This window comes from Anser brachyrhynchus, assembly GCF_964034855.1.
Source record: "Anser brachyrhynchus genome assembly, chromosome: 24".
Lineage (NCBI taxonomy): Eukaryota > Metazoa > Chordata > Aves > Anseriformes > Anatidae > Anser > Anser brachyrhynchus.
Genome location: NC_137717.1, coordinates 6,306,935 through 6,324,224, shown reverse-complemented (window position 1 = coordinate 6,324,224; position 17,290 = coordinate 6,306,935). Strand labels below are relative to the sequence as shown.

Below are 17,290 nucleotides of genomic sequence, written 5' to 3'. Positions count from 1 at the left end.
GGAGGAGCCACAGGTACCCCTAGAGTACTGCACATCAGGTTTTGGCATCACGACAAAGCCTGCAGAAAGCTAACGAGGTTTCCTCGGGCTAGGGTGGGAAGAGCAGCCCCTGCAAGGTGGGGGCTGGTACGCGGGGATGTTCACTGCTGCTCCGAGACCCTGCAGTGGGATAACCTGTGGGCACAGTGGCCTCACAGGGCCTGGCTGGCTCTCATCTCACTAATTCTAACTCCCACGTTGCAGGCAGGTTAATTAGACAGTTATTAACCCTACTTATCCATGAGGGAAACAGTGAGCAAAGGGGAAACTTTGTTGAGGGGGAAAACGCAGATAGGTGGAAAGGAGAGAAAAAATAAAGGTTAGGAGAAATAAAGGAAAAATGTCCCGTTTTTCCTTTCCCTTTCTTGTGCCTCTCCGTGGGCTGAGCTGATGATGAGAAGAAATCCAGGCCCTGGCTGAAGCTCACCCAAGGGTTGCTTGGTTTCCCAGCACAGCCCAGGAGCTGGTGGAGGGCTCCAAATTCACTGCAGCAATGCCACGTGGCACCAGCCCTCCTGTTAGCTAAGTCGTGTTGAACACGAGGCTTGTTTTGCTCTCAAAAAAACAAGAAAAAATAAAAAAGGAAAAAATAAAATAAATAAAAAAAAGACTTTTCACACTTTATTATAGCCTTCAGCTGAGGACTGAGGTCCCTCAGCTGCCTCCTGCAATCCAGAGTCCCCCGGTCCCTGAGCTGAGTGGGAGCAGAGAGAGCTTCTATCACCCCCTTCTGCTGCTGGTCCGGTGAGTATAAATAAATAGGCAATTATTCACCGGAGCAGAGAATTACCCGTGATGCCCTCACAGCTCAGAAAAGTGCCATAACCATCTAGCTACCAAGTCCATCTCTCTTTAGTCCATGAATTATTTATTTAGCCCATTTTGTACAAAACGGAATAGCTCCAACAGGAAAGACCAAGAAAGAGAGACAAAAGCTGACTATATATCCCTGGCACCCATCTAGGATGTGGATATGAGTTTTCGCTCCAAAGGATATTTAATAATTTAGATCCAGCAAAACAGCTCCAGTAAGAGAGATTTATTATTTTTTAACTTCATGCCAACATACCCTTAGCTCTGTGGTTAGGACACTCAGGTATGAGGATGAGGCCACCTTGGCTCAGGCCCTTGCTCCAAATCAGACCTCTCTTTCTCCAACTTGGACCAGAAGTTTTGTTGTAGACCCAGAGAAACCCAGTTGGACAAAAGCATGTTCTCATGGACACCTCTGCTTCCAGTGAATCACCATTTTTTGCAAATGAAATGCTGTTATGCCAGAAAGCATCCAATGAGTTCAGATTTTGACTTCATGGAAGTGGAATTTAATTTTGGACCTAACTACCGAAAAGGCAAACTGACTCAGTCTTCTGAAATCAAACCCTACTGCTGCTGTCTGCCCATCACAACGCTTCACAACTCGGCTGCCAAAAATGACCCGTTCTCGCTCAGTTACCACAGAAAAATCCCTAACTGGATTTCCTCCGCTGATGGTACCCACAGCAAACAAACCCAAGCAAATGCTAGATGTGAGCTGGGGGAACCATTTAAACTCTGCTCTGTGGCACCCCAAGAATCCCGCTGTGATCCCCATGGTGGGAAGCACGGGAAGGGAGGTCCGCCAAGCATCTCGGTGCTACCACGTCCCCCAGAGGAGCTCGTAAATCCACTGTGCTACATGCATCTGGCTTTGGCTTACCCAGGAGGGCATAGCATGAATTATTTGGGGGCTGGTGAATGCAACGTTTTAAGTAAAACTGTGACAAGGGAAGGACTCCAGTCCTCAGAGGCACGCAGAAGCCACTCCAGCTGTCCGAAGGCTGGTGATACACACAGGGCCCTGACGCTGCCCTAGCATCAGTGCTGTCCACAGCAAACACTCCTCTCTTGCTGCAGCGGGATCTTTGCAGACACGGGGGCCCCAGCCGGCTGCTTCAGCAGCCTGAAGCTCTCGGCCCATCACTTCCTTTCACCGCTGCCTTTGATTCAGTTCCACCCCAAGCAAAGGTTGGGGTTGACAAGCTCTGCCAGAAGCTATCAGTGTCGCTTCCTTTTTTATTTTCTTGCACTCGAGGCAACTGTCCCTGTGCAAGGGAAGGCTGTGGCTTCTCCTCTTCCTTCCCCATCCATGCTACCTGCAAAGACATGAGCTGGCAGCGGCCACGCAGATAATGCTAAAAATCCTTGTGCAAGTGAATTTATGACAAATACCAAAGACCAATTCATAGCAAGTGTTGATGTCTTTCCTCTTCTACTTTTTTTTTCTATTCTGCTTCCCATCTGTTTTCATCCTTGGTGGGTTAAACGAGGCAATACCCACATGCCGATGAATGAGGTGAGGCTGCAAAAGTATCTCTGGAGATCCCTCTGGTACAGGGTATATCCACACAGAGCATCCTGCACGCACACGAAGTTGGACAAAATTGGGAATAACACTAGCCTTTCTGGGAATGGAGGCTCAAGGGGCCAGATTCTCACCAGAGCTAAGTTTGCATCATTTCGAGGAAGCTAAAAGTCAACTGAGAAGTAGAATTATCATCTTGGGAGCAACTTGGAGGAGGATAATATTTACCTTATCAGGGTTCTTTTTACAGTTTGTGTTCTAAGACCCCTTAATTAATGCGGGCAGGATTAAATGCTGATGTCCTTCAGCAAATTTCCAGTAAAGTCAAAATTGTTTTACCTAACTGGACATGAATCCTATAAGGATGGACTCACAGCTACTTGTTGCCTTGCTGAGTTCTGGTTCCTAACCTAAATAATAATAATAACAATAATAATAACAACATTGCTTCCTTGGAAACAGTAAAAAATCCTATTTGAAGGAGCAATAGCAGCAGGTGGGGAGGCTGGATTTAAACAGAACAGTCACACTGAATCCTAGGCAGGTAAGTGGTCCTTCCCAAGGTTCAGCAAGAAGTTCCCAGATTGAAAATCAACAGATTATATCTAAACCATTGGAAACGGTGACCCCCCACCACCACCACGCCACCCTCTGCTGCACTGGAGGAACACACGCAGCGCCAGCACAGAGTTGGGTTCTCTCTTACGCCTGCTTATAACTGTGTGTTGCTGGCTGCTTAAACTCTGCTGCGAGGTCTTATTCTGGACTTAAAGCAGCTTAAATACTTGTGTTGTTTTGAGAAAGCTGAAACGCCAGTGTTTCAAAAGCAGTTTAAGAGGGACTAGAAACGATTCGCCATTTAAATTCAGAGGCAAATTAAATTTTCAGAACATCCGCTATCATATTTTAAAGGTGGTGGAGTTAAAATGAAAAGTAGGGGATAAAAACTTTAAGATTCCTGGAAAAATTATCTTGTCCATATTGGGCATACACCATACTTTCTATTTGTCCTGTTAAATGTGAATAACTTAACAACAACAATAAAATCCAAAAAATAACCAACTGCAGGATCTCAGCATCCAAGGCGACATTGTGATACAAATATTCTTTACTTTCCAGGACTTAAGCTTTTCTCATATCCTTCTTTTAAGGTAGTATGTAAGGAGAGCAACAGCTACTCTGTCACTAGCAGACTCCTATTTTGCTGTGAGATGCATTCACACATGGAGGATAAGCAATAGGTCAATACTCTTCGTTCTAGATAAACCCTTGAATTAGGTGTTACGTGTGACTTAAATAATGCACAGGCCTTGATTTAGGTCTCTGCATGGAGATAATGTCCCCTATTGAGACTCTTGAAGAAGAAAAGCTTTTATTTAGATAATTTATTGGGCAAAATAATTCAATTTCTTAACATTTTGTTATTATCTTTTATATGTATTGACTTACAGATTAAAGGAGAGAATTTGAACATCTAGCCTGCCTGTCTGCATTGATACAGGCTATAAAATACCAACCATCTTCTGGATCAAGCCCATCAGCTTGTGTTAGCCAAAAACTAATCTTCCAGAAAGGCACCCAGGCTGGATTTGCAGATTTCAAAATAGAGAGAATTAGCATGTTTCCCACTGAGGCTTGTGCTAAGGTTTAATAGCTGCACTTAAAAAGAAAAAAAAAAGGACAGCTAATATGTCACTTGAATTTGCCAGTCTCTGACTTTCAGACTTTTTTTTTTTCTTTTCTTTTTTTTTTTTTTTTTTCCCCCATGGTAAGTTAAAGAGCCCTTTTGCTCACTGTGTTTCTCCTCCTGTCTGGACCACTGGGTCGTTTTCTGCTCCCAGCGACACGTCTCACGCCACATTGCGTAAGGCAGCAAATTCCTGCAGCTAATCCTCCCTCATCCCCTTGTCAGAGCTGGGTGGCATCCCTAGGAGCAGAGGGGACTCCCAGCACGGGATGCTCGCACCCTTTCCCTCTCCCTAGCTGGCCAAGAAGGGTCCCAGCACGCACAGGGTGCAGGGACATTTTTGCAATCTATATATCAATCTGCCCTGCTATAACAGCAGTTAATTCTTGCAGAGCTTTCCGCCAGTTGGACCTGCTCTGTAGTTTCCAGAGGAGGCTTAGCAGAGCGCTGAGTCTGCTAGAGCAGTAATAATAATAAACTGTGCAGCCATAACCTTGCCTTTAAGGGCTGAGGGGGTAAAGCATTTAATATATTAACATGTTCAATAACCTCAGTGCCTGCCATGTGCTGATTTAAGGAACTGCAAACTAATTTATTAAAGGAAGACTATGGCTGAGGACGTGGAGAAGTCTGGTGTCTGGAAACTGTGAGTGGACTAGACTATCAAACGGATATCTTCAGCCAACAGGCACCGGTGTCCTTCACACAAGCACCTCCTAAATTAATACGAAGCTCCCCGTCCCTCTGACCTCTGAGCAAGGCAGCAGCGTGGACACAGCGTGCTGCTCCGTGCGGTTTTTCCAGAAATTTTAAGAACTCTCAAGCAATCCAGACATGATGTGAGTCTGAACGAGAGCAGAACATAGCTGTTTGGGAGGAGAATGCCTGCAGGGAGGGATTCAACGGCCAGCACTGTCCCCATCCCCGGGTCACCCAGGGGAGGAGCGCAGAAAGGGTCTGGAGGCGAGGCACAGGGAGGGATCTTGGCTCCTGCGTCCCCTCTGGGAAGCAGGTCAAGGAAAAAGCTCTCCCTGACCTTCCTGAGGGGGAAAACTGTTAGACTGCATCTTCTCCATTTCCTTCCTGGTAAGAAAACAATGAAAAAGCTGCTTAATTTCTTTAAACAACCTCTTTGAGGCTGTAGTAACAAACCTTTGGGGAGAGTGCTGCTACAGTGGAAGTAGGGAACACAGTAAAAGGCACGTTTATATCTGGTCCAGAAATGTAAAATCAAATAAATCTTTACCAACCAAATTTCCAAGGCTGCTGTTTCCATCAACTAAGTGATCACACACACAAATAAATAAATAAATAAAATCATCTCATAGATTGGCTTCAATATAATAACAATGAAAAAAAAACATTTCCTTGCAGTTCTCTAATTCAAAGAAGCAGCTTTGCTTACGATGAAAGAAATACACAAAAAGCATACGAATAGCATAATTAGTGAAAAGGGGAAAATACTTAAAGCTCTTTCTTTTGCGAAAGTTTTCCCTGCTTTTGGAACACAGATACAGAGGGGAGAGGGGTAACCAGATAAAAATCCTCATTAAAAATAATAAGAAAAAAAAAACATTAAACTGCTTCCAGCCTGCTTGAGAGTTTAGAGCATTAGATCATGCTGGAGAGATCTACCACAGCCAAAATGAAGACAGCTCCATAGATATCCCCCTCGAGTTTATGCTGAAGGCTAAAATTAACCTTGGAAAGCTGATTTCTAAAAGAGCTTCAGCTCAGCTTATATTTTCGCAAGTGCACTCCAGTAGCAAGAGCTCCAGCTTCTCCATTCTGCAGTTAACTGTGGTTGCAAAACTGCTCACCAGGAAGGGGGACCCGAATGACTCAGGGCCCAAACAAACTTCTCCCAGACGTCTGCAAAATAAGCTGTGAAACCTCTAGTTCTGCAAACCTCCTGGAGCTCTGCTTCGGACTCCATCACCGACTGCAGTTGTGCTGCAGCTGGGCTTTAACTGACGACGTTATCAGCACACAAGACTGATTTTTTTTCTTGCTTTCCAGCAACAGTTTCAAAGGTGCTTCCATCAGCAAAGCAAACAGATTTTTATCCAAGTGCTGCAAAGTTATGTGGGGTATAAGCATGCCTGTAGGACATAGCCAGGGCTCTGACTGTGACCTCCCTTCCCCCCCCCCTCCAGCAGAGAGCCTTTTTCATGCAATTCCAAGTTACCATCATGCAACTATTTGTCCTAAAATTGCTAATCCAGGGAAGTCCAGGGAAGTTCTGCCCCCTCGTGCATCCGTATGCAAACAGTTTTGCATTAAAATCCCAGAGTGATTTGTGATTTTTTTATTTATTTTTTGGAAGGAAGCATTTCCATGCTGCCTTCCTCACAAGTTTCCTGCAAAGCTGAAGAAGGGAAGTCCTTTGGAGGCAAGCATCTGTTTGCAGCGTGCAATCAGCACAGTCAGTGCTGACAGTTTGTGCGCTTCAAGGGAGCAGAGATGGAGAGCAAAGCAGCCGGAAAGATGGTGAGAAGAATGGTTTGATCTCAGCATCCTGAACAAAAGCCTAACAGAAGCATGATGGAGAGCAAAGTGAGGTGACGGAAGAGGCTGAATGGATTCACCTCTCAAAGGAAAACCTCGGAACAAACAGAAGCAAGAGGGAAAGAGAAAGTAATGGATCAGGTCCAGCTCCAGGCTGGGAGGGAGAAGAAGAACTGCCACTTGGATCTGCTGCATGTGTCTGATGAGAATCTGACCTCAAATACAGTCTCACTTCCCCATGCTCCCAAACGTTTGCTGATTACCAACACACTGTTACCCAGAAATGACCCACCAGCTTAACCAACAAGCTGTCAGCTCCGGGTGCTGCCCACCCTGATTCATCCGGCCTCGAGGGCGCTTTTCTAGCACCGAGGTGCAGATGCAGGCGTGCCACGGTCCACGTAGCACCCCGTGCCTCCTCCCACGTCCATGCCGTGCCCCTTTCTTGGGTAACAGTGGTTTTTGGGGGATGACAATATTGTTGAGAAATTAACTCTCCCAGCTGTGTTATTTTCTGAGATTTGCAATGATGGAGCTATAGATGATGGACTTTTTATATGTACGTCAAACTATAATTAAGACACCAAACTCAGCATCTCTATTGTGAGACCTGATGCAGCCAAAGATGGAGAGGAGAACTGTGAAACCCACAGTGCCAGACTCATGAGAAATCAAAGGACCTGGGCACTTCTGGCACTCTTGACAACTTTACCCACAGTGTATATATATATATATATATATATTGATAGAGTCTACTTGTACAAGTTCACTTTTGAATTGAAGCAATGATAGAGGGTGCTTGTGAAGAACAGCTGGCAGTGGTGAGATTGTGGATCATTAATGACTAGATGTCCTGGGATGGAGGTCTTTAGAGAAAAAGTCTACTGATATGAAATAGAAAATGTTGAAGCTACATGCAACTGCGAAGGATGGAAATGTGCAGCGCAAATACCGATCTTGAGAGCACGAGCATAAAAAGCCACCCAAAGACTGTCTGCAGGTGCTTGGTCAGGGATGTTTGCCTGTACCCAGGAGATCCCTGCTCTCATTCTGGGGTGGTTTTGCTCACAAACCCCTACCAGTGAAGCTGTATTTCAGGCTTTTTCCCTTTAAGAAACACCAAGAGGATGGAGCAGACACGTTGCAGGCTGGCAGGGGCAGCCAGTGCTCTGTGCCATGGCTCAGGAGGATGCACATCAGCTTATGGCAGGGCTGCTCCTCTTCGGAAAATTTCAGCCCATTTAAGACTCCCTCATCCCCCTCCCTCTGGCTCTGGGGGTTTTCCAGACCCCGGGAAGGCCTTCCCTTCCCCTTCGCAAGCGTCCCCAGGAAGGCCTGTAAGTCAATATACTGAGCAGAGGAGCTAGGAGCTGACTGTCTCTTACCTTTGGTTTTAAAAGCAAAGTTACAGTACTTGCAGACATATGGCCTGACGTCTGTGTGCGTGCGAATGTGTTTCTTCAGCATGCTGGGTTTCTTGCAGCGAATTCCACACTCCTCACAAACATACTTCCCTCTTCCACGGCCTCGCACATACACATACTCTTCGTTTGATTTGTACCTATGAGCAACAGGTGTCATGATAAAAAAAAAAAAAAAAAAAAAAAAGAAGATTCCCACCTCAAAAGTAGACACAATTTTCCTGGATTCATTCAGCATGTTATTGACACCACCAGTCTCATTTACCATTTACTATCTCTGGGTAATTAGGCTAAATTCATAATATCTTGAAAAGCTTTTGCCCAGAGGCCTTCTTCCTCTTCTATTTTATTTATTTATTTATTTTTAATGTCTTACATCTGCCTCTCTGTACAGACAAATAGCCCAAAGTCTGAGGTCAAGTCACAAGGTCACCCAAATGTCCTCATTTTCCCCATCCTCAAACACAAACTGAGACACTCATAACAGTCCGAGTAATATATGTCACAGTCCAGCCCGGTGGCCTGAATCATCTCGCAGCCTGTGCTGCGTTTTAAAATATGCAGAGTCTGTCACTGTACGGTGTAAAGTACTGAGAAAATACACCCCGGATAAATCTCTTGTGACATGACCTTCCGCACTCACTGGGGCAGCACAAAAGCCATCTGAAAGGACCACGATGCTGCGCTGCGAGCGGGGGTCCCTGCGCAGACTCCTGCCAGAGCGAGAAACACCCAGAATGGACACAAGAAAACATCCTTTGTTAAAAATTATTATTCTAGCACTAAATGCAATGACTGTAAACTCAAGGCTCTTTCATCTTTGGCACAATATCATAACAGGTTCACCCGAGAGAATAAGATTGGTCATCCTTCCTTCACATTATATATTCATTTATTTTCTGCCCGTGCTTTAGCACATAGGGAAGGCTGCATGATGCAGGTTTGAAAAATATTTTCAGGTGAGACAAATCATTTAGCCTCCTGCAGCTTAGCAAATGGAGTCTGTAATTTCCTGTACTTGCAGCAAAAGAAGAATAAGGTAACACAAAATCGCCCCCCTCAGATTTTTAAGAGGCCAAATTGTTGAAGTGTGGTACTTCTTGTAACTTATTTTGCTATCCAGTATGAAATATATCTAGCCTTCCAAAAGCTCTGAACATCCACACTTGAAAATAAGGCTTTCTAGAGCATCTTAATAGGGGACCTGAAGACACACACCATCATCAGTCACCCTCTAGTACCTGCCCAATAAACCCTAAACCAGAAAGGGGAAAAACAGCAGCCAGTCTGAAGATAAACTGAATAGGAACAGCAGTGCAAACTATGAAGTGTAGCTTGAGTGCTTAAATATGTGAAAGTATAGTAAATGCTTTAAAAATAAAAAATGTACTTATAATGTAGAATAATAATAATAATAAAACTGAATAAACTATACACAAAGATCATGAACCTGGCCCTGAACTGAGATGATGATAGTGACATGGTCTGCACAGGACACATCCCAGAAAATCACATCCCAGTTACCCAAAGTGTGGATTTAAAGGTGGGGAAATCGAACTGCGTGAACCCTTTCATCTCTTACCCAGGCAGAAAGCACATGGCCTTGGCTCCATTTCATTTCATTCATTTAGGGAGCGTACGAGTAATTTAAATTCCACGTGGCTGTTCAGGGCACCTACTTCACGTGAAATTCATAATTTTCCTGGGTGCCACCTGGTAGACATAAGGTCTGGACTAAACCTTTTCTCTCCAGCCAGACCCTAGTCTCTCTGACTCAGACTCCCATCTGTAAAATGGGGTCATGGCCACGTCTCTGCTTCAGAGAGATGTGAACGGATGCTTACAGGATGATGAGCTGCTCACACATGAAGGTGATGAGGTTGCAGATCTTCTAAGCAGGTTCAGATACAAGCTAGAGAAGAGGGGAAAAATGGGTGTACAGATAGCCCCATTCAAGCCTGGAATGCTGGCTGAAGCACCAGCATAACCAGGTCTTGGTGCCGACAGCTGCATGCGGGGGAACAGCTTGTGTTTCTGTCCTTTTGCGTCACAGGTTCTCCGGACCATAACCAGGGTCATCTGGCAGCCCAGATACTCCCATGCACTCTACCTCCTGTAACTGAAGCCACAGCAATGCCATCTACCCACACACACACAAAATAAAAATAACTAAATAAAAATGACAAGGCTCTTGTTATTTGGCCAGAGAGGACTGAGCTGGTGTGTGAAGAGCACACACTGACTGCCAGCCTCCACCCCAGGATGTCCAGCTACCTCCATTTAACCTTACAGATACCAGTACCAGGGTACCCATAATTAATGGTGTAGACTGGGCAGTGACCCTCCTTCAGTCACTCAGTGATCTAACAGGAAAGCAACAAAAGGAACTCAGGAATCCTGATCCTCCTTCTCCTGTTCCAATTCATATTTCAGGCTTCCTTCTGCCCCTCCTTTCTTTCTGTCGTTACGCTGGTAATCACCTTGCCATTTAAAAAATGAAATTGCTCCTTTATCAGTCTTGTACTTGCACTACCCTTAATTACACTCTCACATGGAAACCTCTAAGTAAGTCCTTTGTGTCCCACGGTCCCTCTGTCGGCCTCATTAAAGCTATCAGGGCCGGCTTTTCCTGGATAAAAAGTGACACGTGATTTAATCTGAAATTAGGCACTGCAGTTTATCTGACACTCGGTGAGACTAAGCCATCCTTCAATACAGATATTTTTCTACAACTCACAAAGCACACAGGGAGAGCAGGGAAACAGAAAAGGAGAGGTGACCTAAAGGAATACGAACCCAAACAAGGAGAAAGCAAGGTAGGTGATATTGCCACAACACAGGAGAAGGCTGCTGCAAATGGCATCTGTCTACACTGAAGGCTGGAATATGTTCGTGGAGATAATTACTTCAATATGAAGCTGGTTTCCCTGCGGATCTAATATGCTCATATGATTTGCATCAGAAAGACAAATCAATGACAGCTCATTTCACGTGAAGATTTACCCTGGACGAGGAACCTTCCTGCTCCGTAGTGGTTGCTGTAACCAGATTCCTCTAATAGCCACAGTTGGAGTTTGTGTCAGCAAGTCTGCGCCTCCCTTCCAGAGCATTGTGGAATTCATAATCCTGTAGTTAGCAACTTAAACCTCCTATGGTGTCACTGCTCCAATCTAATACTGAGATGATTTGAAACCTGGGAGGCTAACTGGCCATTACGAGCTCAGAGACTAATTTGGAAAATTGTTCTTTCAAGCAGACACATGAAAGGACAAGGATTCCGTTATCTGATGCATTTTCTTAAGGCTTATTTGCTGTGTTCCACTACCAAATGCACATTTGTTGAACTTCCTGCAACCACTACAAATACCTTTCAGAGCAAGAGGAGCTGGCAGAGCCCTGGCAGTGTCTGCGGGCTGCCAGGAGCAGTACCGGCTTCAGAGACCTGATGGCCGCAGAGCAGACTGCCGCTGTCAGGAGGCAGGATAACATGAACCTGGAGAAAGCTTTGTCTTAACTCTTTCCCTTGAACTTCGTTGAAACCTAAAACCGTGAAGCATTTATTCCTCTGCAGGTTTTAGGAGGTTTAATTTTTACTATTTGCTGCTGCAAATATCTGACTATTCTTTTTAGCCATATACACTTCTTTTTTTTTTTTCCTTTCTCAGTGCAGTGAGCAAACATCCAAAAATCTTCATGTGGCTGAAAAACCACACAATAAAAGCTTGGAAAGCAGAGGGGGAAGGAAGTTTTGGTGGTTCGCAAGCAGGAATGGAGAGCAGGCTTCTGGGGGACTCAGTGCTGGCTACGAGACACAGCTGGGCTGCAGCACCCCTTCTCTCCTGCTTCCTACAGCTGCCAGGAATTTACCTTGTCCATGAGGTCTCTGTCAATGTGCCCTTGCAGGTCACAAGGACAGCAGCTGCACTTACATTATTTGCCAGTTACATGTAGGCACCCCGACTTTGCCAGTTTCCAAAATCTGCAAGCTCAATAGAGCGTTATGGCACAGAATGCCCCTGGTTAATTTTGCAGTGAGTGAACAAGTATTTCCTCAACCGGTTTTGACATTCGTTAACTGTACTTGTTTGCTTTGTGGATTTCTGGTACACAGTAACAGGAATCAGATATCTGATCCCTTTCCTGAGCTACTGCAATTAGTTCACAGTCAAGTGACCTGAGCAGCCCCAGTTGTTGCCTTCAGTGCAAGTCTTCTGGTTTTATTGATGGCACATTTTATATGTCATCACATTGCACACTCATCTGGCTTGGCTAAATCTTTCGGAAGTCCCTGACAGTTCGTTATGGTATTAGCTAATCTAATTTATGTCTTATGCCACCTGAAAAATTTGACAGATTGCTGATAAATGCATAGCTATTATAACGTCACTAATTACTAGCAAGTTTATTGCCTTTATCACAGCTGCCCACTAGACAATTAGAGCACTTCTTCCACAGCGATGCTAGCAACACCCTCTCTGAAACTGCATGTGCAACGGAAGTGCTTATCCTACGCACTGTGTGCCCTAGAGAAACACAGGGTGGGAGACCCTACAAGACCACAGCCTTTGTCAAGCATCACCTCATACACAGGTGCATCCTTAAGGCCAGACGGTTACTAGGAAATCTCCCTTAACTCAAGCCAAGCTACAGCAGAACAAACAGAAGTATTTCTTTACAAAATCCAGACTAGACAATGTCATTTCCAGATTTCTAAAAGCATCATATAAACCTTCTAGTATCCTGATTTACCAGACAGGAATATTGCACCAAGACAAACAAAGGAACTTCCGAAGAGCGATACAGCAGGACAGCGAGCAAGCTGGGTATGGATGTGGGAGGCCCTGGCACAGAAATTCCTCTTCCCTGTCTGAAGCAACAGAGCTTTGGCAAGCAGCACTTCCCAATCCCCAGCAAACCCGACGAAGACAAGTCAGAGCTGAATGAGACCCCAGCACCCAGACTTACACAAAAAGCCTGGCATGAAGGCGTAACTGCAAAGATCGTCTTGCTCTTGAATTAGGTATCAGCAGCTCAGACAAGGTCCAACACCAGAAGAGTTACACTCAGTTACACTACCCAAGGTGAGCTCCTCGCAGGCAGCAAACCTTCAGGGCCCCTTCTGCTCCGCGAAACACAGGGATGGGGACTATCTCTTTTCACATATACATCACAGTGCCTGAAGCAACGGGATGCTCATTTCGAGTGGAATCTAATTCAGATAACAAATCAGCAGCAATCCAAAGACAAATAGCTGGCTTGGACCCATGGGAATCCCACAGGGGCTTAAGGGTATTAAATCTTCTCTTAATCTGCATCATTAACTCTGATGGAGCTGAGGGCTTTGGAGATAGCAGAGCTGGCCCATGCCCACAGCGCCGCGTGCTGCTGGCATGGGAAAGGTGGCTGGGACAGCCAGGGTCCCCCAGGCTGCTCCTGTCCCCAAAGATTGCGATGTCTCCGATGCACAGGGCTCTTTGCACATGCAGAGGAGGTGGATGGATAGGCCCTATCAAGAGGTCTCCATCTTACAGCTCGCAGTGGGCAGAGGATTAAAAGACGCCAAATGCAGCTCCCTCTCAGGAGTGCTGCTGCCATCAGCTTCCTTGAACACCTCACGTCTGCGGCCGCACGACAGAGGGGCAAAACTGAGGGACACGGCGACAGGCTCGCAGGCTGCAGACACTCTGTGTCGGAGTTGAAAACCTGCAGCTTTGCTTACGTCTCTTTCAAAAAAGCAGAGGCTAGAAACACATGGAAAAAACAACACATCTCACCCCCGAGTTTCCATGGCCTTCCAAGTTTGTTAATATGTATGGAGGAAAGAAGTAAAGTATAAATAACCACACACTCCTTTGAGAAATGGCGTCATCTGATGGCTTCTAGAGTTTGTGTTTATCCCTGCAAATAAAGACGTGAGTAATGTGACTGGTTTATGAAGAGCAAGGAATTGTAGGAGACAGTATGGACTGGCAGGTAGAGCAACGGACTGGGAAGGAGGAGACAGGAACAATGTGAGATGCCTTCGGATGCAGATCAGGGAAGCTGGACTAGCTAAGAGTCATCTGTATCACCAGCAACTGCAAGCCTAAAATGGGAAACGCAGCTGGTGCTCAGCTAGGCATTTCCCGTATTTTGGGATGAACTTCCTTTCCATCCCAGCGGACACGGGGTAAATTCACACTTAGTGGATACTGACACTAAAGAAGGAAAACATACAGAATTACCCATGGTATCTACCAACCATCCACTTTAACTAAACAAATACAATTAAAAGTGTTGCTCAGGTGTGATTCATCTCTGCAGAGGAAGTACACAGCGGCTTAAGCAAACCAAAGCCAGGATTTACTGCTTTCCCTCCTTGGACTGCTTTCAGTTGGGACTATCAATTGCAGAACTGTCCTAAGAAACTCTGCAAGTCACCTCGGTGGGATTACAAGACCATGAGACCATCTGTGTGGAAAGGGATGTGGTGTAAATAAAGGTTGTGGCCTTCTGCCACGGTGGTCACTGCAGGATGCCTCCAACCTCCTTGTAAGGCACTGAGAAAACCTCCCTTTAGACTCTGCATCCTCCAGGCAGGAGGTGTGAAGAGCAGAAGACACCCAGAGAAGGCAAAAAGCTGAATCAGTCTGGGCTAAAGCCAATGATCTCACATCTGCTCTAAGGCGACATGCCCAACTGTCACCTGCCCCTGGCTGGTGCCACCCTGTCCATCCTCGCCAGCCCTGCCACCCTGCAAGGCCATCAGCGGGGTCTGGGGACCTGGTGAAAAGTGCAGGACACGGTGGGGGGCAGGAGCAAGGCAACATTCCTCACTTTTTGCAAGTGGTGCAGTACATTAAAACTACCACGACGAGCCCCCCCCCAAAAAAGGAACTTTTGTTCCAAGCTGCTTTTCAGGCCCCAGGCTCTGTAAAATATCTTATGACCAAGCAGTGAATATTGATAGACAAAAATAGGACGTTAATTCATTTTTGGAGATTTAATTTCACCACAAAAAGTGTGTATGTCTTCACGGACACCCATTTGTGATCTCCTTTGCTATGTTATCAGTTCCAGGCTTGCTGAAATTTCGTATTCACATCTCATCCATGACGGGGGGAACTGCATTCAGAGCTGCACACCAACTGTGCGTCACTTATCAGGATACATTTTTATGAAATAGTCGTAAAACATTGAAGAAGAATACATTATTAGCAGATTGAATCCCCATTTGCGTACATCAGGGGGTGTGCTAGTCATGGAAATGATGTTGCTGTTTCTAAAATCTACCAACATTGACCGATCTTGCTTAGATAACTGATCAGGTGTAGCTAAATGACCACCAAATATTGTTCTTTGGATATCAAGTCACATCAAAAGAAGGCCATACTTTTTGACAGCAGCCCTTTGAAGTATTTTGCACTTAGCATCTTTAGTCCCACCAAAGTGCAGTGCCTCCACAGGGGAAGGTGTTGCTTGTGGTCATCTAACCTGCTTAGGAAAAAAGAGGTGACCATCAGGCTTCTGGCATGTAAACCCCCTGTGTTTTGTGCCACGAGGTCAGCCGCTGACCAAAGGACCGGCACGAAATTCACATGGTTGTGGCACATGTGAAGCACAGACACGGCAGTGTCTTTGGCAGCGCTGGTGTCCCCCAGAGCAAAATGCCCATTTAGCTTCCCAGCAGTGCTGATCACCATGACTGCAAAGTACACATTGATTCAACAAGAAACTCTAAAGACAACTTCAGAAATAAATGTACTCCATTTGCTTCCTCTCTGCAGGAATTTGAGCATAGATAGGTTGAGTAGGAATTTTATGGCACTGCAAATAATAATAATAATAAAAAAATAATCACACAGGACAGCTCAAGCTGAAGTTACCCTGTCTGTTTTTTGTAACATCCCTGGTGGGTCCTCACAGCTCAGATTTTACCTAAGGCAATTTTCCACATTTCTTTTCTTTGAATGAGAAACAATAAAGTGGGTGTATCCCCACACTGTACTCCTTGTGATCACAGCTCTGTCAGCACGACCTCGGTGGCACTGGGGCTGCGTGGGACATGTCAGCTGCTTCAGAAGTGATGCTAGCACCATGGGTGGTCGAGGCACTGTCCGAAAGCAGATCGATGATTCTCCAGCTTGCCTACAAAAATTAACGCTGGCACAGAACATATATCACGGGAAAAAAGCCACAGGAGTTGCTTCCTATAGCACTGCACTGCGACGAGGCAGCCAGACCACCAGGATGTGGGGAGGTCAGCGCAGAAACACCAAGTCAAAGGAAATCTCTCTTCATCCGACCACATCTGGAACACTGCGTCCAGGTTTTTGTGTTTCAGAATTTGAATGACACCAGCAAGCCAGAAAAAAAAAAATGGAAAGAAGCAATTTCTCTGCTGAAGGGGATGGATGCAAGGATGAATTGAGAGAAAGCCATACAAAAACTGAATGGTTCAAACATCATAACTAAACAGAGACAATAAAAGGTCTAGGGACAGGCTAATCATCTGGGATGATGTGCAGAATGGGCAGGATGGGGAGATATTTCTTTAGTATTGATGGTTATCCCAAGAACTACAGAGTAAAAGTAAGAAATAGAAAATTTAGGCTAAACATTAAAAAGTATGGGCTATGTCCTCAGGCAGGTTTACCCTGCACAAAAGTGTGGCATAGATTTAAGCAGTATAACACCTCCTGCGTATTCAGGCTTTAAAGTACCTTTCACTTCTCTCTGTAAATTCACTGGAAGAGCTGACACAAATTTTGACACCTCTGTAACGCACACAGCGGTCTCCAAGAGTAGACAAACAGCCAGAGTGAAAGCAATACAGAAACTATGCATAAACAACCCAAATCCACAAAAGAAGCTTTTACGAGCATAAAAACACCGGGCAGAGAACGACTTTTAAATGCATTTTTCCATCAGCGAAAGCAACTCCTTTTGCCAGTAGAGCCTATTTTGATGGAAGAAGGGACAAGAGGATTTGTGACGGTGTCAGCTGGCCTGCACCAGGAGGAAAGCTCCACCATCAGCTGTATCATCTGACCTTCCCTAACCTGGAGCAGGCGCTCAGGCGGTGTGGTATGTCCAGCACAAAACCACACATTAAATTAATCCAACACGAAGTAAGCACAGCACCAGCAAACGTTGTATATGGATGTAAACTGCAAAAACAGTGCAGATTGTTATTACTCCTCTGAATGTTATGCTTGAGTGAAAGCTTGATTTAATTTTGGGTTGTGGCATCAGACCTTTTCTAGTCTATTAGAAGTAAAATTACAGTTTACTCATTATGTCTCTCTGCTATTA

General features: G+C 45.3%; 1 protein-coding gene across 18 annotated transcripts in view; it reads right to left on the bottom strand.

Moving 5' to 3' along the window:
- The window catches only part of HIVEP3 (HIVEP zinc finger 3), a 302,477-nt gene that overhangs the window by 18,051 nt on the left and 267,136 nt on the right, over positions 1-17,290 (bottom strand). For all 18 annotated transcript variants that reach the window (XM_080566580.1, XM_080566583.1, XM_080566588.1 and 15 more), the window contains one exon: positions 7,961-8,136. In XM_080566580.1, coding sequence (XP_080422706.1) covers positions 7,961-8,136 — 176 coding nt within the window. The remainder of the gene's footprint in view (positions 1-7,960; positions 8,137-17,290) is intronic.